Below are 25196 nucleotides of genomic sequence, written 5' to 3' on the forward strand. Positions count from 1 at the left end.
GATCACTCATTTCAAAACTAACAAACATTTGTTTCTTGACTTGTCATACTCAAAACTAACAAACATTTATTTCTTGACTTGTCATACTCTAGATTAAATTTGATAAAATTGTAACTAGCTTGTAGATGGACGTAGTAAATAAAGAGCAATACTTGAGTGCATTATGAGTTGTATTTATCTTTGTGGAACTCATTCCAATCACATAGTCGGAAAAAAATTAAAAAATGCTAAGAAAGAGAAAAAAAAATAGTTTACCCCTTTCCTGCAAACATCTTGAACTTTCAGAAATATAAATGGCAATATTGTTTCAAGGAACGCAACTTCAGAATTTATAGTACAATCCAACTCGATAGTGCTACTGCTACATGACAGGCTACAACAAGTTTACATACAACCATGTTCTATACTGGCAGAGTGGTCTTGCAGCCAGATTATCTAAATCAGCTACAAAAGTGCGAGAGCCCTTCGTGATGTTCATATTCGTTCAGAGAGATAACTCACCAAAGAGTTAATCGGCTTTGTTGGGTCAAAACTTTTCATCCGCCTGCATTTGATTTTGATTCGTGCAAGATAATCGGCAGCAATCCAAGGAAAGCTTAACATCGGGATGGCCTCAGGCGCGTCGGGTTCTCGCAGCTCCAATGATTTCTTCAACCAAGTCGGATGGTATGCCACCTGATACCAGGCAGATGCCTTTTTTTCATAAAATGCATTCCTTTCATCACAAGTGAGTTGCTCAAACTCTGGCCCAATATTCTCAAAAACTTGCCTGAAATCTTTCTTAAGAGTGCTATAAGAATGCTTAAGCTTCTCCTTCAGCTCTCCTTGCTTCCTACTAACGTACTTTGGCATGGACCAAATATGTCCAGTGACAATTTCTTCTTCCCTATTAACTTTATATTGTCCCAGTAAACCGCTCAGCTGACCATCGTATGAGCATTTTTGATTCCATGCTTCTGCAATGAAATCTTCTGCTCCTGCCACTTCGAGGTCTACATCATAATGGACATCGCCAGGAGTAAAATTTAGCTCACGTGATGTGATCATATCATCATCATCATACGCATCTCTAATTCGGCGGTACATTTTTCCTAGAATTTTGGTGGACTTGTATGATTGAGTAGCTTCCTTTCCCATAAAATCTGGATATAGTTTTGGTTTTAAATGGGGAGGCATGGTCACGATCTTCCCTGTCTTGGGGAAATCAACAGCTGTGGCAGCTAATTCAGATAATTGAATACAGTTCTCATCCAAAGCTCCATACTTGCTGCGGTCAGCATGAACAACATGCGCATTGCATATTGTCCCCAGACTCTCATTGATCATATTTTTCGCAAAGAACTCCATTATATCCTATAAAACGATAAGATAAATACAATAAAATATGTCGGAAGATAATTTAGTCACACTTGCTTAATGATCTAGATATGTTACCACAATTAAACCACATTCTTTCTATACGGTCAAACAAAGAAAATGACGAAGAAAAGTTAATATCAATATAGAATAAAAGAAACAGCGTAGGCATTCTAGTTCATGTAAAGAGGTTAAAGAATTAAAGAATAATGCATGCAGGTAATGAAGAACAACCATAGGGTAAAAAAAGTTGAGTTGGAGGACAATACCAATCGAGTAATTTTACGTTGAAGAGTCTTTACATCCGCTGGAGCATACTCCATAGGTGGCCAACTTTTTTTACTAGGTGGAATAAGATTTTCATCCCAAGTAGTGAAGTAGAGATCGCCATCCAAATCACTTCCAGAAGCTTCATTGGTATGGGGTCGTTCACCATTTTGAGGAAACACGAGGCAATCGTACAAATGATGCAACTCGGGAGCATCAACTGCTTCGAGAATTCTCACATCTCCTGGATGAAGGCACGGATTTTTCGCTATGACTACAGTCCCTCTTACCACAGTAAGATTGTTCTTTGTCTCAGCAAAGAGAGACCCATGCTTGGAGAAACACTTCTCAAGCAATGGAGTGGATACTTGGATGAAGCATTGGCCTTCTTGTAACACGCCGCTCTCGTCGAAACACCCCATACACCACCTCCCCTCAGTAACAAAAATCCTAGCTTTTTCCCGAAGGCCCCACAGCTGTGCTGCTCTTATACACATTAGCATGCCCCTTAGATGAGGTTCGGTTCGAGGTTCAAAACCAGCACTCAACATAATTGCCGCTGCATTTCCTTGCTCGGCACAGGATGCAGTGAGAACTTCAAAAGCCACATCTGTATCGGTGATCATTCTATCCAGTTTTGAAATCATAGTCTCCTGCATACTCCAGAAAATTTCATCAGGAACACTTAGTGTAGAAAGGAGGGTTATAATCTGCCTATTAAGAAAACCTGGCTGAAATCTAGTCCATGAACAGATCTCCAAGATTCTATGATCTGATTCAAATTTATTCATGCTTGGCCTTAAAGCAAGTCTGATCCCGTCCTCCTTGGATGGCCAAGTGGCAACAACACCTTTGTAACCTGCATATCTAATTTGGTAAGCGCAGGGCAGGCTCCCATCCATTTTTAGTTTGTCTGCAACTTCCTGCGCAAGATCAGGAGTAATGGTTCCAATCCCATCAGAGAAAACATATCCATTCCTCTCAACATCCTGAAGATTGTGATTGACCATGTTTCTTGGAACTTCAATTGTTGCATAAGTAGATGAAAAGCACTGACCAATTCTAGCAGCACACTTGGCAACATTTTTATTGGTAAATTTCCCCATCCAACCCAAAATACCATCAACACTTATATTTTTGCATTCAGCAAAGAACCAAGCTGATTGGTCCCTCAGTTGGTTGGATGAATACGCCAAAAAGGAGTATTTCCTACCACACAAGTGAAATCCATGTTTCAGAATATGTTTCATCCTTGCAAATATTTTGGTCTTCTGGGGAAAGGAGCTTGAAGTAATTTCCTTTACTATGGGGGCAACATAATAGGTATAAACATGTGAATTGATTTTCTTCATGCCTTCATCCATGAAGGTAACCCTGAGGAACCTATCGGCAACATCCTTGTATCTTCTCAAAACCCTATTGGACAGTTCAACTTCAGGTGGAAAGCAATATGCTTTTGAAGGAGTTATTACTAATCTCCTGATTTCAACGATATCTACCAGCTCTTTAGATCTTTTCCAAAGCGTAGGGTTCTTCAACAACCATTCTTGTACAAGTTTTAGCTTCTTACAGGCATCCAACACAGGACGTCTATAAGAATGAATATGACTTAAAGCAGCCAAATTAACTTCATTGGGCTGGTTTCTTAGCAAATCAAAAAATCTATCAGACATTTGGTGTTGGTTGATTATCCCTTTGTGCATTACGGCATTTACCAGAAATAATATCTCAAAGGATATGTCTTCTTTATAAAAGATGCAAAAGAAGTGATCGGTCATTTGCACACCATAATCTGGTTCATTCAGGATCTTGGGAGGCCGGTTGAGGGAGACCTGGTGAACTCTTTGTTCTTTTAGATAATTCATGGCATTATTCAGCTTGATGCCATAGCGGGGTGGGACTGAAACTCTGAAAGTATTACAACGACCAATAGCTCCACTAATCGTGAAATCTGTTGTCCGGATCCATGGATCATCATCATCCAACAAATCATATGGAACTGATTTAGCAATATCATCATCTGCTGTTCTATACCAAATGCAGGGTGATGATGTAAGCTGCAAGAGAATAACATAACATGATGTATCCGTATATCTTTTGATCTGATTAATGTCCCTCACTATGAACTCCAATTTGTAATCACACTTCAAAACTGTATACTTGTTGTTATCTTTAAAAGAGAATGCAGTATCCTTCGTGAAACAAAATTTACAGGTTCCATCAAAGGGATCCACTAGAAAATCCATTCCACTCGAAGGCCCTCTCCAAGCAACTGAAAACCCATCATGACAAGTTAAGTTCCCTATATCAACTTGCACATCAGATAACTTAAAGGGAACCTTAGTCCTTCGCCTCTGATTTATATGAAAAGGACTCTCAGGCCCCAAACTCGCCTTCAACAATTTACCGTTAAAAAGAAGCTCGCCACGACCTGCAGCATGTAGAGCCTCAGCAGCAGAGTCAGGTGAGACAAAATGCACAAATGCATGAGGCACCACCTTCTTGTAATCATCAGATTTTATAACATTAGCAACATTGCTGACTTCAAAATCTGGGTATGATTCTGGAGGAGTCCAAGAAGTTTTCAATCTACATCTGTCCACAAGCCCAATCTCGGATTCCAGATAACTCATAAGATCTCTAGCTTTAACATCACTGTCAAATCCGCCAAAGCTTACTTGAGTTACCACTATCTTTTCACTTTCTTCTGATCCCATTTATTTCTCTGACTGAGAAAAAGAGAAGGTAATTTCAATTCCTCATAATACGCAATAAATTAGTTGAGAGATTTTATTTTATAAACAAAATCTTAAGTTGATGAGCACAGAATACATAAATAAAATAAAATAATGAAATAATAATAAAAAACCGTTCTATCAATAACTCCAGAAAACTGAGGGTTGAAGTTCACCCTCAAGTTGTCAGTAATAATTGCCCATAACAGATTTCTTGCATGTAAAGTCATACATACAGGGCAAAAATTCCAAAAACTGCCTCCCCGCAGTTGTGAAGTAGGCTAAATAGGGAGAAACGTAAATTTTTATCTACCAAATCTTAAAAGAAAGAGAATAGCCTCCATGCAGAAAAGTAAATAGTTTCTCCAGGAATGGTTGTTCTATCCAGGACATTAGTTTGAATATGAAAGGTTTAACTTTTCGGTTTTATCTTATTTCATCTTTTAGTTGCAAGATTTTTCAAATTTTCTTTCTTGTATTTTGGGCAATAGACTCTTTTAGAGAGAGAGAGAGAGATGCTTGTTGATTTTTTCAAAATAATTTTATATATAATTTTTTTTATTTCATGAACAAAACTTAAAAAGTTTCCTGAGAAAAACTAAACATATGAACTGGTACGTAGGGATCAACTCGTGCAGCGCATTCTTGTACGAGGAAATTTATAAGTTTTTTCAGTCTCATTTTCTATCCCTCTTTCATGTAGACCTTCCATAGCCATGAACTATTATAAAACAAAACATTTCAGGGATTTGAACATAATTTCTTTCAGAACTGTTTTAGCAATGCCATGTCCCCCACCCACACACACACACGAAAAAAGAAAAAATTAGTTCTCTCTAGTCATATGATATTCTCATAGTTAACTCTTCCAACTTCCAAGGTATCAGAATTTCCACCAAACGTTAATGTGCCAGTATTATATATATATATATATATAACACTTGTAATACTACAATTGAGCAAGAACTTTATAACAAAAAGAAACCAGCTTCACACATTAACATAATAAAAAATGAACTGCACTAAAAGAATATTGTGGTAAAGCATTGCTACCTGCTATCACCTCTCACACGTAAACAGGAAAGGACTGTGATCCTTGTTAGCAGGCTAGGAAAACGTCTTAGTTTGTAAAAGCTTTGTCATGATGTCAACAAATAGATCCTTTTCAGAATGAGTGAAATCCAAACTGAGCTGTTTATTGAGAACATGTTAGCAAAACAAAAAATGATGGTCACTAAAAAACATTGCATTCCTATGACAGCCTCGGTAATCTTCTCCGTGAGTTGGCTAAGACTGAGAGCATACCATGAAACGAGTATCTGAACAAGAATTAAGCACATGTTTACGATTTTCAAGAAATTAACTATCAAAGAGTACGTCAGTGGTATTCCCATAACCTCCGGTCTCTAAAGACCCGAGATTCCATCCCCCTTCCTGCAGTTCTTCTACTAAAAATCAAACAGTACAACATTCTCTTATGGAAAGGTGGTGGCACTAACAACCATGGGGCTTGTACATATTTGTGAATGTTGATCAAACGAAAAGGTTAAACCACATTACAATTATCAAACAACGAACAATCCATAAACTACAATCTTATTCTAAACATTTCTACCCCACCAAACAACCCATCATAGGATAAACATCAAACAGTTTCACCCATTTCTTACCTCACATTTTACCAAACAGAGTTTCAAACAATATCAAAAAACCCCAAATTCTTAAAGTGAAAAAGAAAGGACGTTCTTGATAAATTGAAACGACTAACCTTAAATAAATAAATAAAAACAATAACTTGCGAATTTGGGTTCCTCTAACTGCTACTCGCAAGAATCAGAAATCTTTGCAGATTGCTGAGACCATTAAGATTTTAAATATATAAGCTGATATGTACGGGTGGGTAGCTTCTTGAGTAAGGTTTAGGAGTGAAGTAATAATTTATGGTGGAATATTGACCGAGAGCGACGCGGTCTTCATACCCATGACTATGTGCTTTTGCTTTGCTCTTCTTACAATTGTACAAAGTAATGGGAATATGACAAGAGGATTAAAAATCTTTTGGACAATTTTCAAGATCGAGATTTTTGAACAAATTGGCCTATGTAATGTCGGAATTGACCTTTAGTAAAAGTAACCCTAAAACGTAATACAAAGGAAAAGGAAATCGACCCGGCGAAATCTTTCGACGGCGCGGCAACTTCCGGTGGCTTTCCACATTTTTCTTCAAACTGCTTCAATATTTAGTTATATACTTCCTTTTCCAAGTTTTTCTTTCCTTGGGACGGTCGGGCCAATAGCAATACCAAAATGAAGTCTAAGAGGTCGTTTGTAACTATTTCCTTTGTTATTTGGGTTTTCTGAAACCAAAATTATTTTGGTTTGCATCTTTTTAAATACTCTCTATATTTAGGGACGTGGATTTGGTTCTTTGAAACTCTGATAGGACAGTCTTGAAGGTGCGTTCGATGATCTTTGGCGATTTTAATTGGGTGAAGGAAACTTATGAAACAAGGCCTTCAATAATAGCGATTGAATCATATTATTCGATCTTAATCAATGTAATAGTAACATCTCATGAGAATCCAACTGTAATTTTAAACTCATTTTGTTTTAACAATTTTCAATTTTTGTACTACTAACATCTCAGTCCCAAAACACTCAATTTATGTCATTTATATGAGATTGGTGATTGGATATGACGCCTTCAAATTACAAGTATGTCTTTTATACCTCATGTAACATTTTGAAAACTACTTTTTTAATTAGTTTTTTCAATGTGACTCGATGTTTAAAAATATTTATAAAAAATAAATAACAAAAATAACGTAGGAGAAACAGTTATAAAAATTATTTTTATAAACCAATAACAAAAAGTTAAGTGGTTGTCAAGCAGAAAATTTGTAAAGTTTGGGTACAACATCATGGTCAGATTAGTATAACCAATTTGATGTTTCAAATAATATTTATTTATAAGATTTGTTTTAGTAACAGGTTTTAATTGCATGTTGCAAGATTATAATTTTACTATATTGATTTACTCTTATTGTACAATTTTAGGATGTAGATACTTGTTGAGTATTTTGTGTAAAGACCCTAACTCAACCTCATTTTCGAAGCTTGTTTTAGGGGATCTGTAATGGATGTACACATGTTAGTACTTTTTTCTAATGTCGTTTTAGATATAATTTGTTGTATTGGTGCCATGTCATAACTATCTTTCAACTTGCAAAGTTTAAATGTCTTATAAAACTCATTATTATACAGTGTTTTAGGTCAATTAGCTTTTTGGCTTATTTTACTTTTTTTTGGTTAAGTTTTGGTAGCAAGTTGCAACTATCTTTCAACTCATTTTATATACACGTTTTAGGTGATTTAAGCGAGTATATACAACATGTGTTTGGCTACCTATTTGTTAGATATTGTTCTTTTTATATATTTTTTTTAATGTGTAGATATACATACACATATATGCACACACGTGTACATATATATATATATTACCTTTATGTTCCAACATTAAAAAGGTTAACACTTCATTTTGAATGTGCTTTTAATTCACGTGTTAAACAACATATAACAAACATACACATGTTTTAACTAGATTTTTAAGCATATTTTTATATCGCAACTATAATTTTGTGAAAGTCATCGTTATTGTATGTATTTCAGGTGATATCAAGAACGAGTTAAAGCGGAAATTTACTCTATCCTATTTGAGAAAAACATGACTTAATTATTTTGTAATGTCAATATTGTTATAAGTGTTATATTGTTGAAATTAGTTGTTTTTTTTTTTGTTGAAAATTTGTAAAATTGGTTATTATAACTACACATGGATTTTACATTTATTTATCATGAATGAGAAATCACTTCACACGTATTTTAAAACAGTCTTGAATATCATCATAAGAGAGTGACTATTTAGACAAAAGTATATCAAACTTCGCAACAAAAAAATTATAAGCTTTGGTAATGTTTTGTAGAGATTCAAAACGACGAACACCAACTAAAAGACAATTTTTCCCCCAAAACCTACAAGGTATTGACATGGGAATCATGAGAACTCGTTTTATAAGACATTTGGACAAGAGACCATCAATTTAACCTCAATATATGGAACAACGATCATGGATAACTTGCCTCCAAGTGCAATGAGTTGCCATAAGAAATCCACAGTGAACAAAATTCGAGGAGATTGGAGAACCCCTATTGAAAACTAGCGAATTGCAAACATGTCAAACTATGGACGTTATTAGGGAGAAGAGCATAATACACAAAAAAGAAAAATCAATGTAATGGATGTGTCAACTGCTTATACTTTTGTGGGACTATATGACATAAATAAAAAGACGTAAGGTGTTCCCTTTTTATTCTAAACTTAAACGAGTAGAGTGAAGTTGCATCAATAAAATGCAACATTTTAATTTTATAGACAATTGCTAAAATATATTACGGTGAGATAAATGGTATTATCTTCAAATTTCATATACGGTAGAGCTGAACTTATGTTTAGAAAAATATCTTGTAAGAAACGAAAAGAGAGAAAAAAAGATCTGATAATAGTTCAGCGGGGAGTATCGATAATTCAAGTTTTGCCCACTAGGTGTCAGATTAAAAGGCCAAGTTATCCTTTTAAGATATAGTAAATAGAGGGAGGCGGAAAGGGTATTTTGGGCAAATCGTAAAAGTATTCCGCCTTTATAACGGGGCTTCATTTGTTGGAACCCTAATAATCCCCTTCGGCTCTTCCGCTCTCACACTCTACGATCTTTGGAAAAGCCAGGTCTTAACAATTTCTCTCCAGCTAACTTAGTTTTCCTTTGCAGACTTTGTGTAATCGCAACCCCAACTCTCAACTTCAGTTCTTAGCAGGCTAGCAGGTAATCTAAATCACTATGTTGGAAGCTATAGTTTCTCTCGTCTTACAACTTCTAAACCCTAGTTTTGAAATTGGGTTGGATTTACTTTCTGTGAACCCGAATTTTAATTTGTTCTTTGGGTTTCTTTGTAGGAAGAAATGGGAGAAACAAGAGACAACGAATATGAGGAAGAGCTCCTCGACTACGAGGAAGAAGAAGAGAAGGCCCCCGATTCCGTTGGAGCTAAAGTCAACGGTGAAGCTGGAAAGAAGTGAGTGGTCTTCTTATGCACCATCTTTAGCTTTTTTCTTTTCAGATTTGCTTATGGATGAACTATCGATTCAATATTTCACCACGGTTTCTTGAACTCATGTCATGCGAGAATTTGAGATTTGGTAGTAATCGTATCCATCCGGTTTAGTTTGGATCTAAGGCAGTTGGATTAAGTAGTTGTTTGAGCTTGGAGTGAACTTAAATTCGATTTTTTATTCTCCATAATACATATCTCTTACAAAATATGAAATTTTCCTCCATTTTTTTTTGCTTTCCTTTCCTGGAACGTCGCATTTCTTGTTTATGAGATTCTTACCTTCTTTCATCGTCTCTCTTTCAGGGGTTATGTCGGAATTCATAGTTCGGGATTCAGAGACTTTCTATTGAAGCCAGAGCTTCTCCGTGCGATTGTAGACTCTGGATTTGAGCATCCATCTGAAGGCAAATTTCTAACTTTTATTCGAAACCCTTGAATCGTAACTCAAATTGGCCATTTAATTTAAATTGGCACTGTTTGTCTTAAGTTTTCTATTAGCAGGATTTTAAAGAAACGACTTTAAGTTTGTAGAGGTGCTGTAGCTCACTAACCTGCACTAAATGCCTGTTAAGTTTGGTTTCTTTTTTGGAGTTCCTAAGTATTGGTTGTAATTGAGTTCTGTATAGGAATTATCAACTTATGACGTCATAAATGGGATAAAGTGAATTGAATGTTGCTCTGGTATGTTTTTGCGAAGGGGTCTGTAGCTCATCAAGGAGACCTACCGTGTTCCGAAGCACAGTTTTTCATGTGTTTGTAACAATGGTTTACTGGTTCCTCGAGAACACATGATGCTATAAAATTATAACCTTGTTTCTAGTAGAGAGAAACTTGTTGACACGTCTCTTGAGCAGAGTATAATTTGCATGGATGAACGCACAGCTTGGAAAACTTTTCTTTCTTGAATAACATTGACTATGCAGTTTCCATGGGCTCTCGTTTCTTTCATAGACAATTATGTCCTCAGTGCTTAAGTACTTGCTCTTTATAACCAGTCCATCTTAGATGTTTATACCAGTTGTTTAATGGTTTGCAGGTAATAAATTAATATCATAATCTTGATTTCGGAGCAATATATATGGTTTGATAAGCCTTTCACATAAAAGGATCGGAGACGTTATAATTTACTTACCAACGGTTCATTTGGTTCGATCCTTTTCTTTGGTTCTTCATCAGTACAACATGAATGTATTCCCCAAGCTATCCTCGGCATGGATGTTATTTGTCAAGCTAAATCTGGTATGGGTAAAACTGCTGTCTTTGTTCTGTCAACGCTGCAGCAGATTGACCCTGTGGCTGGTCAAGTATCTGCCCTAGTTCTGTGCCATACCAGGGAGCTTGCATACCAGGTGCGTAGATGTGCTGCTTATCTTTTTTTAATCTGGATGCTCTTGAAGCATATACAGAATTTGGTTCCTTGCATTATATATATATAGATATATTATATCTAGCTCTGACATTTTCCTTATACTTATATCCTTTTAGATCTGTCATGAGTTCGAAAGGTTCAGCACTTATCTTCCGGATCTGAAGGTTGCTGTCTTCTATGGTGGAGTGAATATTAAAATTCACAAAGATCTTCTGAAAAATGAATGTCCTCATATTGTTGTTGGAACACCCGGAAGGATATTGGCACTGTCGAGAGATAAAGACCTATCCCTGAAGAATGTCCGACATTTTATCTTGGACGAGTGTGACAAGATGCTTGAGTCACTTGGTATATTTCTTTTAATAATCATCCGTCTTCAATGTTCTATTGGATTCTCAACTTTATATTATTTTATTCCAAATTCTAATTTGTCCCTTCATTCCGGTCCTTATATTTCTCCTCGGCTATTTTTTTTATTCATGTCTATTGTGGCATTAGTATACTTTCTTATTGTGCCTCCTACATGTGGTTTGTAGATATGCGGAGGGATGTACAAGAGATCTTCAAGATGACTCCTCACGACAAACAAGTTATGATGTTTTCTGCAACACTTAGCAAAGAAATCCGCCCAGTTTGCAAGAAGTTTATGCAAGATGTAATGTCCCACAGCTAGTAAACCTTGAATTTTAGAAGTTTTTCCCTTTAAATTGCACTTTCTCCTAGAGTTTTGCAAATTGTGGTTTATATGGTAGTGTTGCCTACTATCTTGTCGTTCGGGGGGGGGGGTGTGTTTTAGTACTATCTTTTTATCCACCGTTACCTACAGGTTGTTCAGGAATTTGCTAGTATAGTGAAAGAGTAATAGTTGGTGATACTGTTTATAGAGGTTCTGATGTAGTAGGTGATTGAAGTCTCTTACTTCATTCTTTTTACTCTACACCGTGCGTCACTTGTTTTCTCTTGTTGGGTTATGGTTGTTGGATTCTGGTTTCAACTTCCAAACTGTTCGGTCTGGAGCATCCAAGTTAGGAGACTGAGAAAAAAGTGTCCAATCAGATTTTTGTCTATTAGTGTAATTGTCTGCATCTGCGGCATTTCTTGGTGAATATAGAAGTAGCTGCAAGGGGAGGCAGAACGGTTGGACCACAATCTTGATTCATGGGATGAACATGCTCTTTCATTTCCTTCATCTTGAGGAAGTATGATTTACTGTGACGTTTGTTCCTTTCAGCCAATGGAAATATATGTAGATGATGAGGCAAAGCTGACATTGCATGGTCTTGTCCAGGTAAATTGTTGTTGACATTGTTTTAGCTGTGAATATGTTGTTTCCTTCCTTCCCTTAAAATTTGTCTTTGGAATGTCAGCACTACATCAAATTGAGCGAGATGGAGAAAAATCGGAAGTTGAACGACCTTCTTGATGCATTGGACTTCAATCAAGTGGTTATTTTTGTCAAAAGTGTTAATAGGGCAGCTGAGCTAGATAAGTTATTGGTGGAGTGTAACTTCCCCTCTATATGCATCCACTCTGGCATGTCGCAGGAAGAGAGGTAGGTCTAGCATCGATTTTTAGGTTGAAAAATTTCATGTTCATTTCTGCCTCAATATACTGGTTCTCTTATTAATGCTATATAATGGGGATGTTTAGACATTGATCTTCATATTGGTGGTTAGCTAATGGACCAGTGGTCAGTTACTGAAGCGGCGTTTGTTGTCAATTGATTGTTTCTTATCATTGATTTATCTTTAAATTTGGATTGTCTAGATGTGGAAATTCTGTTTCTTCGAACTGTCAGACTTTATTAACTTTTTTTGGTAGGAAGTTGTGAAATTGCCCATTTCATTTGTTATTACTGAAGGTTGATCTTTCATGAAGGCAATGATTAATATGGAAAGATGATGTGGCAGGTTGACTCGATACAAAGGTTTTAAGGAAGGACATAAGCGCATTCTTGTGGCTACAGATTTGGTTGGTCGAGGAATTGACATTGAACGTGTAAACATTGTTATCAATTATGATATGCCAGATTCAGCTGATACATATCTGCACAGGGTAAAGTGAATTATTCCCACTTCATTTGATTTTCATTATATTGTGCTTCCTAAGAGTGCAATTAATTTTTTTTTGAATATTTTACAGGTTGGCAGAGCTGGTAGATTTGGTACCAAAGGGCTTGCAATTACTTTTGTGTCATCTGCAGCTGATTCTGATGTTCTCAACAATGTACGTAATTTCCGTTTGTTTATTAATGGTGGCCATTAGATGGGCGTTTTCTTAGTTTTGGTTATTGCAGGTTCAAGAAAGGTTTGAAGTCGATATTAAGGAGCTTCCAGAGCAGATTGATACCTCCACTTACAGTATGTTTCCTTCCTTTTTTTTTGTTTGATGAGATTATTTTCCTTTTTGAACTCCAGTTCCCAGTTTATATTTCAGCCTTTGTTTAATACTACTTTTTATCATTTAGTTTTCCTTCTTTCCTTACTGACCGTTGTGGGTTTTTTGGCTCATTTAGATGTGATTTTTTAATTGGTGAACCTCGGTAGTTATGTATCTTTTTATTTACATAGTTGTTCCTTGTCAGTCAGTTGCAGTTGATTTTCAATTGTAAATCCGAACTACTGGTTCACTGAAACATGTAGATGAGATTGTATTTCTGACTTACATTCTGGCTCTGTTGTCTCACTCACTTGCACATTAATTTGGAATCCACGTCTCTAGGATTTTAGAGCATTATTTTATCAACTGGCGGCATCGCGTGTAAATTCTGAAAGCTCGACTTGCTTTAGATATATACGATGTGTACAAATAGTAAATAATATTACTGACGGGAACATGGGGGAAATCAAGTTTCTATCTGTTTAAACGTTATTCTTACAAGTTAAGCTAACACAGACCACTCTTGTTGGTTGCAGTGCCATCATAGATGTAGAGATCTTCACCATAGAAAATCGGCTACCCAGGTTGGTGAGGGGTGGTTCAAATTTCATTTTGGTTTGATTTTGGTTCGAACTAAAAATGGATGAAAGGCCACTGCGCACTAGCTTTTGATGCGAGTGAGGGCAATGGTGGATGCTCTAAAATGTGGTGGTGTACTCTGCCATTTGAGTTTTATTGTATTCTAATTGCTGGGGCTGTCTTGCATTGGAAGTCTCTTTATGCATTTTATTCTGAATGACGAATGATCTCTTAAATGTAATACTTTAGATATCCTTCTCTCTGCAAGATTAACAATTACGGTAGACTGTTGGTAGTATTCTCTATGATTTTTATTAGATTCGTTACGTGAACTCATTTCACTAGTTCCATACCTGCCACCGTCTTCTCTCATCTCACTTCCCTATTGCCAGGTCTTTAGATGTGGATTTTCCTCGAGCTTTATATGTGGAAATGGACATTAAATTAAGTTTTGGAGATCGGATGTTTATATATTATTACACGACTGAGACTTATTTCACTAGAAGTTCTGTACTTTTTGGTTTTGAATTTAGTGTTTAATTTAGTATCTGAGGTTAGCTTGTGTTCAATTTTAGGAAGCATTCCTTCTGGTCTTTCACTGGTAATTTCTATATTCAATACTTAATTTTCTTGCTACCATTGTAGGAGATTTGAGGTCGAAGTTTCTTCATCAATTGACCATATGGTTTCATATCATTTTGAATTCAACAATAGTTGGACAAATATTTCAAATTGTAACAGTGGCATATCGATAAGTAGCTGAGTAGTTGGAGTTGATAGTATGGATTAATAATTGTTCCTGTAGCACTAAATAACTAAAAAATATTAGAGTTCAAAATCAAGATACTCCAGAATTAATTGAATGTCTTCTGTTAGTTTTGCAAAACTCTATTTTGGTATGCATGAAGTTCAAACATTCAATCTAGTAACAAAAATTTGAGCATAGATCCAAGAACGTGCCTTTCTCTACCCATAGATTCTTCAAGTTTGAACTTGTACGATGAAAACTGTTCACTCTCCCAAAGTAATTAGATTTTCTTTAGACTAAGGTATATAAAAACCTTTGTACTAAAAAGACTAATATCTTCAGTAGAAATAGTCCTCAGTCACCCATAAATGTGACAGTAATACCTCGAGAAGAAACTCTTTAACGACTGTGTTTCATGTTAGACTGGAGAATTTCAAACTTTTCATGTTTGAAGACTTCCTTACCAAAACTTTGCTGTTCCTGTACCCAGTTGAAGAAGCAACATCATCAATCGAGTACCGATGCTACACATAATTATTTGGCCAGCAACCTCCCTTCATGGATTTTTGGGGCTTCTATTAATTTTTCAAGATCTTTCCTACGGATCTCTCTAGCTTCTTTTCATGATATTTGAGTTCTGCAGCTCCATGCTGCCGAAAGGATATTCATCAGGCGTTATATGCCAATTGTCGTTGAGGGTTATTTTGGTGAACCTCTTTGGCTTGCTTATGCACTTTAGAATTAGGATATCTTAATTCATAAATGTGAAAGCCTAAATGAAAGCGAGTTGTGGACTTACTATGTATGGCGAGTATAGATTAAATACCACACGTAAATATGAAAAGATTAAAAGGAAGTTGAACTGTTTCTTTCCATATTTTCAATACAAATTAAAGCAATGGTTGAATTAAACTTGTAGTCCTTTTAAAATCAAATGCAACTCATCCTTAAACTAACCACGGTATAATTTAACTTCTAAACTTTCAAGATTATTTGAGTTGATTAGACATCTAAATTTTTATAAATCAGTAAATTTCAAGATAACATTTGAAATCTATTTATGTATAATGCATCAATTCTCCTGCTTGAGTGGAGTTATTCAAACGTCGATTTAGCAAAATAGAGTAGATGGACAATGGTAGATTCTGTCTAAGTGTCTAAATTTATTTACTTATAAAAGTTTACTAGTCTAATTTATATAATTATAAATTTAACCTGAGGTTTTTTCAAATGGAAGGTAGTAAATGTTGTAAATTGGTACATCAACGACATTCCTATTTCTTATTTGCAAAATGGTAAGATAAAGAATAGTGAATGAGGTTTTAGTGTTAGGTCGATTCCATTGGATGACCATTTTTGTGACGACAATACTCGAAGTTTTCATGATTGTGATGAATTTTAAGTGTAACATAGGAATTAGCTTCTTGTGCTGGAACACATAAAAATTCGACGATCTAGCTGTGTAATGTTATATTGACATACAAAATAAAATGCTGAAGCTAAGTAATGTTATATTGTTTAAGAAAAATAACAAAAAGAAAACCCAACAAAAGCAAAGATGGAAAAGAAGCAGCTTTCTGCTTCTTCATCAAAAATGGCATTAAAAAAACGGACTCTTTTTCATCTACATTTCCTCAGTTGGCTCATTTCTCAAATTGGTTAACTTACACTTAACACTTCTCCCCCATTAAAACCCCTTCAACTGCCAAATACCCAAAATATTCAAAAAAAAAAAAAAAAAAAAAAAAAGACTCCAAATCCTCTGTTTTATTCGTTCAAAATTCGCCATTATAATGACCTCCATTAGCTTAGAAGAACTCCATCTTTACCACTCCATTGACAGAGAAATCTTCTCCCGTTTACTCATTAAACTCTCTCGAGATCCCGCCCAGTCTCTTCTAATCATTTCTCTTTGGCTATGGCTTGAAGAACAAGGCTTCACCAATTTCATCTTCAGAATCATGCCTCTCTCCGACCCTTCATTGAATTCTCTAGCCAATGAAGCTGTTTTCTGTCTCAGCTGCTTAGATTCCACCAACCACCCCGGATTGCCCCACCCCACCGTACTTCCGGCCACCTCCAAGGCGGGCGGAAGAGAAATTCCGGTTGAAATGTTCGTCCAAAACCGTTTCAGAGCCATCAGTGGGGTGAAGTACTTTCTCACCAATGTCTGTGCTCGGATTTTCACCGATATTTTGGAGATTGTTTTGGGTAGAAATAATTCTCAATCGAATGAGGCTTTAGTGATTCATGGATTCCCGCATCCCATTTTTGGTTCGATCACAATAATCCCAAAATCCTTGGATCAAGATTTTCCGACCGGCGGGTTGTGGGGTTGGCCGTCAGCGGACGCTGGCATGTCGGAAGATGACCGGACTCTGTTTCTGACATTTTCACGAGGCTTTCCGGTGACGGCGGAGGAAGTGAAGGGTCTATTTGTACAGGCGTTTGGAGATTGTGTTGAGAGTATTCAGATGGAGGAAGTTGAGGCCGGGGAGCAGCCGTTGTATGCTCGAATGGTGATGAGTTCGGTGGTTCCCGTCGATCAGATTCTCGACGGGAAGCGAATTGCCAAGTTCCGTATTAATGGGAAACACATTTGGGCTCGAAAGTATGAGAGGAGATCGGAGTTATTGATGTGAACGAGAAGAACCCATTTGGGAAAAAGTGAATATCTTTGTGGGTTTTGAATAAAAATGCCAACTTTGTAGTTTAACGTAAAAGCATTTTGAAAATTTTAACGTCAGGTGTGTGTGTGTTTTTCTTTCCTTGTGTTTCATGTTGGCTTTAATTTTCAATACCACACATACTTCTATATATACACATATAGTTTTGAATTACAAAGTAAGAGTGAGACAACTTCTTTGCCGTGCTCTTGGCTGTGTTTTTGGAAATGATTTTGAGAACATATATATATAATCAACTGTTTTACAGCTAAGCAACAACATATCTCCAAAGATCATGGGATGTCATCACTTATATAATGCAACGAAAGCTACCACAGTTTGTAAGAGAGTGAGTAAAAGGAGGAGGACAGCAGCGACAAAGGAGATAAAGGCCCATGGCGTACCAAAATAGTCGCGTTTCAACGAAGTCATCCACCGATGTCGACGATGCTTGCAATATTCTTTCATTTTCCTACACTCAATGCTGTACAAATTCCTTTCAACCATGATGTTCTTACAAAGGTCATTAAACAACACAACAATTTCTCTTGTGCTTCCCAGATGGTTTTGTATAATCCCATCGTCAACAAGCAAACTCACATCCTTGTTGGTGTTTATCAAAAAATGCATGAACATACCAAAGTTACTTACATCCTTACTCTTCAAATGACAATATTCATAAGCTATCATGTTTCTAAAAAGGATTTCGAAACTGTCATCTATTATGATCTTCGGCATTTTGAGAACTCCGTTACGTTCTCTAAAATTCACGTTCATCATGCATCTCTTTTGACCATGGAAAGAAATGCCACAATCGTGAAGCTCAGTGGCAGTGAGCGGCCAACTCGAGAGGAAATCGTCGACCGAAAAGTCTAAGAAATGTGGAATATGACGAGGTTGGGTTAAATGTATTCTTAGAAAATCAACAAGATGGTTCACTTCATTAGCGTCTATGTCCAAATAGCCTTCATTGACATAACTCATCCCTTCACGAACTTCAGTGAAATATCCACGCAGTAATTCAATGAAAGAGATATCTTTCAGTGAAGGTTGAGCAAAGGCACACAAGTTGTAAAGATGATGGAGAAGGAAGAAAGGAAGTTGGTTTTCAAGTAGAAGAAGATCCTTAAATATTCCATTACTGAATCTCCATAAAAACGATGTGTCGAGGTCCCGAAACTCGGCAACCATAGAGCCGATGATATACATAACCACGAAACAACTGTCATAGATTAGAAGTTGTATGAACTCATCTCTTTCCATTTTGATGGTTTCCACATAATAGTTGCGGGCTCTTTCTTCCCAACATAAAAATTTGTTTATCATCTCATTCCAACCCAGTTTTGCGACAGTAAGAAAGTTTAGAACATAGCTGCCTTTTTTCTCTTTAATTGTCAAGTCATTTTGAGTGCGATAATAATGAAGAGGACCGATGGAAATAACTTGGGGACTATACGCTTTTGGGTTTCCATTGCGCAAAAGCTTGGGAACCATGTATATGCTACGTTCTCTAGAAAATGATGTACTTATTGAAATTTCTCGAGATATAGAATGGTTAACAGATTCTACCATTCGATCATAAATCTCTTTGATTTCTTCATCTCTTGACTTAGTAGCATTGTTATTTGATTCATCCTTGTTGTTGATTTCCATCTCAAACAGATTGTAACAAAAGACAAATTGCTGACTCCCAATGTCACCTAAATTTTTTGAATAATTAGATATATGATACAAAAATTACAACATCTACCATAATTTTGAAACATTATTAGATATACGACGCAAAAACTACAACATTTATAAACATTTGGATATATCTATCTAGTTAGATACAATACATTATAATAAAGAAGGAAAAAAGAAAATACTAATTATGATTTTCACTAAGCTGTTTACTATAACGATGTTTTTATGTGGAAGAGATATAAACCTTTGATCTCATTTCATGTCGCAAATTTATTTCTAAAGGCAATATTACAATTTACTTCGATTCTGTGACCAACAAATTATGGATCACAAGAACACTTCCACTGGCCATGTTCTTACCTCTCTTTTTCTTTCTTCAGATTAAAGTTTGAATATTAGTGAAATGATATTAAGAACAATACAACAAACACATGTTTAAATCAATAGATAGGGAGAGAGGGAGTACCTGCAAAATATTTAGTCTCCCAATTTTGCTCTTCTAAACTTGGAGGAGATAAAAGGAGAAAATGGTAGTGGAAAAGAGAGAGTGTGCAGTGAATGGGTGGAAGAGACTGATTGAAACAAATTTGGATAAGTAGGGTACCCCTCCGATGATCATAGTAATTAGTATACTACAATCTTTTGTTGATAATCATAAATATAATTGGAGTAAATTCCCTACTAACCATACATTCAAAATATATCCAAAAAAACCTTTCAACCTTCTATCCATCGTTTGTTTCCAAATTATAGGAAGAGATATATATTTTTTTTAAATGAATAATAATATATTTTAGTTTGTGTATTAAAAATGAAACTATAATATTTAGAGGCATTTGTTTGGATGCCCTACCCTTTGAAATTCACTCTAAAACAAACATAAATTTCAAATTATATGTTAAGAATACTTAAACAAATAATTCATATGCATAGAGCTACGAACCAATTATAATTCTTTTAATGACTGAAAAATTCATACATAATTTTTTTTTCAAAAAAAAAAATTAAATTGAATTCTTTAATGAGATATGATTAATTAATATTTATTTTAGTTCTCTGTCAGCAGTAGCGTTTGTAGTCCAACGGTTAGGATAATTTCCTTCCAAGCAATAGACCCGGGTTCGACTCCCGGCAAACGCATATTTTTTTTTCTTTCCTTAAGAAAAGTTTGAACCTAATATAATTATTAATTTAGGATTCAACTTTTATTTGTGACAACATCTAATTTGGCTTTGGTATAAAGCTATCTATAGCATTAGTTTTGTGAAGTAAAAATATCAAATCAACATATTTTCAAGTTTAGGAAATAAAACTTTTAATCCAACAACTTAATACTATAATAATTTGCTTAAAAATGGTGTATTTTTTCAACATCAATACTTTTGGAAGACACCGACAAATCTAAAGAGGTAATCAGGATCTTAAATATTTATTTATTTTGTCAATTTGTGCATGGCATGATCTTCTTCAACTTCTTTAATTTATTCTTAATATTTTAAATTATATAAATGTCCAAAGTACGTATTCAATTTAAAATTAACAAAAAAAGGTTCATAATAATTAAACTACACACTTAACTGGTCCAATTATTAAAATGTGCTTCTCATAAGGATTTATTATTTAAATCCTATATTTTTTTTAAGTATTTGTTAATATTTGTTTTGGAATCTTTTTCCTTGGTATGTTGACCTTATCATAAATGGGAGGAAAAAAAAAAAAAACCTTCATCTCATAAAATGATTTTCTTTAATTAAAATGGTTGAATACAAAACATAATTCTAGCTATAATATTACATAATAAAGTTTTAATCTATACTATACTTTCTTTTATAAACTTAGTCAATGATAATTTTACAATGGTAAAAGAAGATGGACGAAAGTTTCTACTTTACCGCTACAATTTTTATAAATTAGTAAAAGTTTGGAGCTTTGTTTTGTGATAATTTTAGATGATTATTTTTTTTTTTTATCTTTTAAAATTTTATCAATAAATTTTAAGATTTACAAATTCATGAATGGAGAGATGTAAAGAGTGAATTAAAATATTTAAAAACAAATTTATCTACTTATAGCTGATTCATGAATAGTCAATTCTTCAAAAGATGGTGAGATCCAACGAGTCAAAAAGTCAACAGAAAAAATTAGGACAACTTGCAATGCCACGTTGCAACTACTACTCACACTGCCTCTCTTTTTCTTTCTTTCTTTTCTTTTTTCAATTTCTATAAATATATATGTACTTTTTTTTTTTTTATGATATAAGTTTACAAAAATATGGCGGCTTCTACTTTGTATTTTCTATCTCTTTTTCTTTGGCAAAGGGAACATCTTTTCTTTTATATTAAGTCATTTCAAAATTTTAATAATTAATCCTTCCCTTAATAGAGGGGGAGGGAGAAAATACCCTATTTTTCTAATTTGTCTTTTTGTAATAAAAAAATAAAATATTTAATTGATTTGAAAGCCCGACGAATGCTTTTGCTTCCCTAATATCTAATAGAAAAGAAACGTATATGTATTAATTACCAGCTTCATTACAATTAATTTATTTATGTTTAATTTGTTTTTAATTTAGTTCATCATAGTATAGTAGCAACTTGAAATTGATGTAATCAAATTTAAGAATAAAAAAAAAAAAAAAAAAGAAAAGAAAAAGAAGAAGAAGCATAATTAACCAAATTAAAACTTTTTAACCAAATTGAAAGAGAGTCAAATCCAGACCACCTAATAAGAAATTAAACTTTTACTTTCCCAATGTATTATTTTATTTCCTTATATATATTGAAAAATAGTCTCCACCCAATTCCCCAATTCCCCCTTTCTCTTCAATCCTTCCATCTTCCCCTGTTTAAGTCTCCACCACACCGCCAACTCCCCTCCTTCCATCTCCGGCAACAATGGGGAAAGGCGGTGCTCTCAGCGAAAGTGTTATCAAAAAAATTCTCCTCTCCTACGCCTACGTCGGAATATGGATCTTCCTAAGCTTCACAGTCATTGTTTACAACAAATTTATTCTCGACAAAAAGATGTACAATTGGCCATTCCCAATCTCCCTCACCATGATCCACATGGGTTTTTGTTCTTCCTTAGCCTTCATAATCATCCGCATCTTCAAGCTCGTCGAGCCCGTTTCAATGTCCAAAGAACTGTACATCTCCTCTGTTCTTCCCATCGGCGCTCTCTACGCCTTCTCCCTCTGGCTCTCAAATTCCGCTTACATCTTCCTGTCCGTTTCCTTCATCCAAATGCTTAAAGCCCTCATGCCCGTCGCCGTTTACTCCATCGGCGTTCTCTTCAAAAAAGAGCCATTCAAATCCGATACTCTGTTCAACATGCTTTCGATTTCATTTGGGGTCGCTGTCGCCGCCTACGGCGAGGCTCAATTCAATGCTTGGGGGGTTTTTCTTCAATTGGGTGCTGTTGCTTTTGAAGCTACAAGACTTGTTATGATTCAAATTTTGCTTACTTCTAAAGGGATTTCTCTCAATCCCATTACCTCTCTGTATTACGTTGCCCCTTGTTGTTTCGTTTTTCTTTTGGTGCCGTGGGTGTTCGTGGAATACCCAATTTTGAAGGAGACTTCTACTTTTCGATTCGACTTTTTGGTTTTTGGGACTAATTCTTTCTGCGCTTTTGCGTTGAATTTGGCTGTGTTTTTGCTTGTGGGAAAGACTTCCGCGTTGACGATGAATGTTGCCGGAGTTGTTAAGGATTGGTTGTTGATTGCCTTTTCGTGGTCGGTGATTAAGGATACGGTGACTCCGATCAATTTGTTTGGATATGGGCTTGCGTTTTTGGGAGTTGCGTATTATAACCACTCCAAATTACAAGCTTTGAAAGCCAAGGAATCACAGAAGAAACCCGCGGAGGCCGATGAGGAGGCCGGAAGATTGTTGGAAGAGAAAAACGCCGGCGATGAATCGGGGAAGTGAAGTGAACCACAGAATTAAGTGAAAGAAAGAAATTAGAGATGGAATCAATTTCTCAGTGGGTATGTATTATTGTTCGTTGCTTTTTAGATCAATGTTTCGTATTGACGTGATTTAAAAGTTACAAGAAAAGGGAAAAAAAAGAATAAATTGACATGAAAATGAAATTCATCCTTCTTATGTTCTAAAGTGCTCGTTCGTTCATATTCGTGGCTGAATTTGGCGGATTCCAACTTCTGATTTTCTGTTAATGTTTTTAGTTTCACTATAATTATTGAAAAAAAAAATTATTTGTTTGATTGTTTCTTGGAATTGTACTAAAAAAGGGAAATGTTTGCGTTTCGTGTAATCTTAAATTCGAGAAAAATCACAAATAAAAAGAAAAAATCCATCACAGTTTTTATTTAAGCTTTCACGTTGTGACATAAATAAAAAATTTCTTCCATAAAATTATAATATAATTAGTGTGAATTCTACTAATGCAAAGTGTTTGTATTTTTATATTTTGAAGTTCGATTAATTTAGGATCTGTTGTCCGTAAAGACAATGAAACGGCATCGTAATTTGAAGGAGTTAAGGTCAATGGTGATTGTTTTTACTTAAAAGAAGAATTAATTAATTGAAAAGGAAATTTAAAAAAAAAATGTAGAGTTATAATTAGGATTAATCAATCAATGGCTGCTGCTTATAAACGTAATTAGGGTTAAATGCCAAAATGAGGAGTTTTGATAAAATCACCAATGCAATGCAATGGGCAAGGCAGCTGGCACAATTTGACTTTCTTAAACATAATAAGTCAAAGTTTGGTGAACAAAGAAAAAATTAGGGCTGTTTACTTGATGGATGATTTTTAATCAAAATTGAAATTAAAAGATGAGGAGGAGCTTCCCTCATTTTCTTAATAATATAATGTTCATCATCATTCAATCAATTAATTAGTTTTTATATTACTGGGTGATTATTTTCAAGGGTTTCAAATATTCAATTAATTACAAGTGTAGATATGGAGTCACTATTAATTTAAATTAAATTTTAATAGTGATGTAAAAAGAGAAACCTTTTTAACTAATTATAAATATGGTAAATTAGTCATTAACAATAAAGTTTCACTAAATATAAAATGAGAACTAAATTCAAAAGGTAGGCTAAAACGAAGAATTTATTTTAAACTACTTTGGCTCTTTGTCAAACTTTGAATTTACAAAGCTTTTTTTTTTTTTTTTTTTTTTTTTTGGTCTTGCCTTATCTTAATTACTATCAGAATATGGAAAGTTTAAATCTTAAGCCATAGAATATGACACCTAAATTGAAAAATGCATTACTAAGGGGGAAAAAAAAAGAGAAGAGTATACAGAGTATTAATATAGTTTCTACTTTTAATAATTGAATTATCTTTCCTTATAATTATTAAATACAATTGATTAAAATTTTAGGACAACTTCTTACAAAAAAAAAAAAAAGAAAAAGAAAAAAAAAATTCTAAACATATTAACAAATATATTTAAATATCGCAATCTATATGTGATAAACTACAATAGATAGATTATATTTTGTAAATATTTTTGTTCATTTTACTATGTTTTTAAAATGACTCTCATTTATTCTATTTTAGTTTTTAAAATCAATTCTCGATTGTTAATTATTTAATACTTAAAATAAAAATTATGAAATAGTCATTAACATTTTTGAAATGATTTATGAAACAAAACACAAATATATGTCTTTTTCATTTATTTATTATTTGTGAGGAGGTATTCGTATCAACAAGTGCCTACACCCTATAATTTAAAATTAAATCATGTTAATAGAAAAGATTGTGAGTAACAAAAGAGAAAAAAAAATTTAATGTTGGGTTTTTTTATATTTAATGAGAAGTCTAAATATTAAATTGAAAGAATTGAAATGTAAAGGACTAAAATAGATAGAGAATTATAAAGTTGGTAGGATGGACCATGAACAAAAAAGTCCATAAAATTATAAAATCTTATTCATTCAATGGAACTATTCTCAATGGTTGTCTCTTTCATTGTTAGGTTCCCTAAAAGGCTTTCCTAATTATTTAGGATGGAAATTATAAGACTTTATATGGATTTACCATGACCAACATCTCATTAAAGAACATTGAAATTTTGGGTACAACACTTATTTCAAAATAATTCTATTTCATCAAAATACTCATTAGATCAACGAAAACTAATAAATTGGTATTAAATATTAACTAAAAAACACATTTCTTTTTATATGTATAAAAGATCCAATGTCAAATCAAAATAAATTTCTTGTGCTTGTAATTAAGTTAGAAACATTTGGATA

The 25196-nt window shown here is 34.5% G+C and overlaps 5 protein-coding genes and 1 non-coding gene across 11 annotated transcripts; 4 read left to right on the forward strand and 2 right to left on the reverse strand.

Moving 5' to 3' along the window:
* Positions 1-258: 258 nt before the first annotated feature.
* Positions 259-6753, reverse strand: LOC103488305 (RNA-dependent RNA polymerase 6). Of its 2 annotated transcripts, none has more exons than XM_051082195.1 (4): positions 6528-6753; positions 5412-5549; positions 1626-4352; positions 259-1353 (listed from the first exon to the last, which is right to left on the reverse strand). In XM_051082195.1, exons 3-4 carry the CDS (start codon positions 4338-4340, stop codon positions 475-477), a joined length of 3594 nt encoding a protein of 1197 aa, XP_050938152.1. In that variant the 5' UTR covers positions 4341-4352; positions 5412-5549; positions 6528-6753; the 3' UTR covers positions 259-474. The 2 variants fall into 2 exon arrangements, with proteins under 2 accessions (XP_050938152.1, XP_008445204.1); XM_008446982.3 differs by having other exon boundaries at positions 6127-6753.
* Positions 6754-9070: 2317 nt separating this feature from the next.
* On the forward strand, positions 9071-14353 carry LOC103488306 (DEAD-box ATP-dependent RNA helicase 15). Of its 5 annotated transcripts, none has more exons than XM_008446983.3 (12): positions 9071-9238; positions 9370-9488; positions 9831-9931; positions 10704-10876; positions 11013-11244; positions 11433-11551; positions 12128-12184; positions 12264-12448; positions 12807-12951; positions 13039-13122; positions 13193-13256; positions 13812-14353. In XM_008446983.3, the coding sequence occupies exons 2-12, from the start codon at positions 9376-9378 to the stop codon at positions 13820-13822; spliced, it is 1284 nt and encodes a 427-aa protein (XP_008445205.1). In that variant the 5' UTR covers positions 9071-9238; positions 9370-9375; the 3' UTR covers positions 13823-14353. The 5 variants fall into 5 exon arrangements, with proteins under 5 accessions (XP_008445205.1, XP_050938154.1, XP_050938156.1 ...); XM_008446984.3 differs by having other exon boundaries at positions 9078-9238; positions 9374-9488; XM_051082197.1 differs by having other exon boundaries at positions 13193-14353.
* Positions 14354-16361: 2008 nt separating this feature from the next.
* On the forward strand, positions 16362-17473 carry LOC103488307 (uncharacterized). Its single transcript, XM_008446986.3, has one exon. It carries the CDS (start codon positions 16396-16398, stop codon positions 17242-17244), a length of 849 nt encoding a protein of 282 aa, XP_008445208.1. The 5' UTR covers positions 16362-16395; the 3' UTR covers positions 17245-17473.
* On the reverse strand, positions 17433-19584 carry LOC103488308 (UPF0481 protein At3g47200-like). The gene is made up of 2 exons (XM_008446987.3): positions 19421-19584; positions 17433-18968 (listed from the first exon to the last, which is right to left on the reverse strand). Exon 2 carries the CDS (start codon positions 18919-18921, stop codon positions 17575-17577), a length of 1347 nt encoding a protein of 448 aa, XP_008445209.1. The 5' UTR covers positions 18922-18968; positions 19421-19584; the 3' UTR covers positions 17433-17574.
* Positions 19585-20022: 438 nt separating this feature from the next.
* TRNAG-UCC (transfer RNA glycine (anticodon UCC)) lies at positions 20023-20094 on the forward strand. Its single transcript has one exon. It is a non-coding gene; the product is annotated as a tRNA-Gly (tRNA).
* Positions 20095-21740: 1646 nt separating this feature from the next.
* LOC103488303 (probable sugar phosphate/phosphate translocator At5g25400) lies at positions 21741-23072 on the forward strand. The gene has a single exon (XM_008446981.3). It carries the CDS (start codon positions 21852-21854, stop codon positions 22884-22886), a length of 1035 nt encoding a protein of 344 aa, XP_008445203.2. The 5' UTR covers positions 21741-21851; the 3' UTR covers positions 22887-23072.
* Positions 23073-25196: the final 2124 nt, after the last annotated feature.

The sequence above is a fragment of the Cucumis melo genome, chromosome 3 (genome assembly GCF_025177605.1).
Source record: "Cucumis melo cultivar AY chromosome 3, USDA_Cmelo_AY_1.0, whole genome shotgun sequence".
Taxonomy (NCBI): domain Eukaryota; kingdom Viridiplantae; phylum Streptophyta; class Magnoliopsida; order Cucurbitales; family Cucurbitaceae; genus Cucumis; species Cucumis melo.

Bases quoted from the DNA above. Each gene is read 5' to 3' on its own strand.
- LOC103488305 (XM_051082195.1), bottom strand. From the start codon at position 4,340: ATGGGATCAGAAGAAAGTGAAAAGATAGTGGTAACTCAAGTAAGCTTT. The intron at 1,354-1,625 runs GTATTGTCCTCC...ATCGTTTTATAG, and splicing joins AACGTAAAATTACTCGATTG to GATATAATGGAGTTCTTTGC.
- LOC103488306 (XM_051082197.1), top strand. From the start codon at position 9,376: ATGGGAGAAACAAGAGACAACGAATATGAGGAAGAGCTCCTCGACTAC. The intron at 9,489-9,830 runs GTGAGTGGTCTT...TCTCTCTTTCAG, and splicing joins AACGGTGAAGCTGGAAAGAA to GGGTTATGTCGGAATTCATA. The intron at 10,877-11,012 runs GTGCGTAGATGT...ATATCCTTTTAG, and splicing joins CCAGGGAGCTTGCATACCAG to ATCTGTCATGAGTTCGAAAG.
- LOC103488307 (XM_008446986.3), top strand. From the start codon at position 16,396: ATGACCTCCATTAGCTTAGAAGAACTCCATCTTTACCACTCCATTGAC.
- LOC103488308 (XM_008446987.3), bottom strand. From the start codon at position 18,921: ATGGAAATCAACAACAAGGATGAATCAAATAACAATGCTACTAAGTCA.
- LOC103488303 (XM_008446981.3), top strand. From the start codon at position 21,852: ATGGGGAAAGGCGGTGCTCTCAGCGAAAGTGTTATCAAAAAAATTCTC.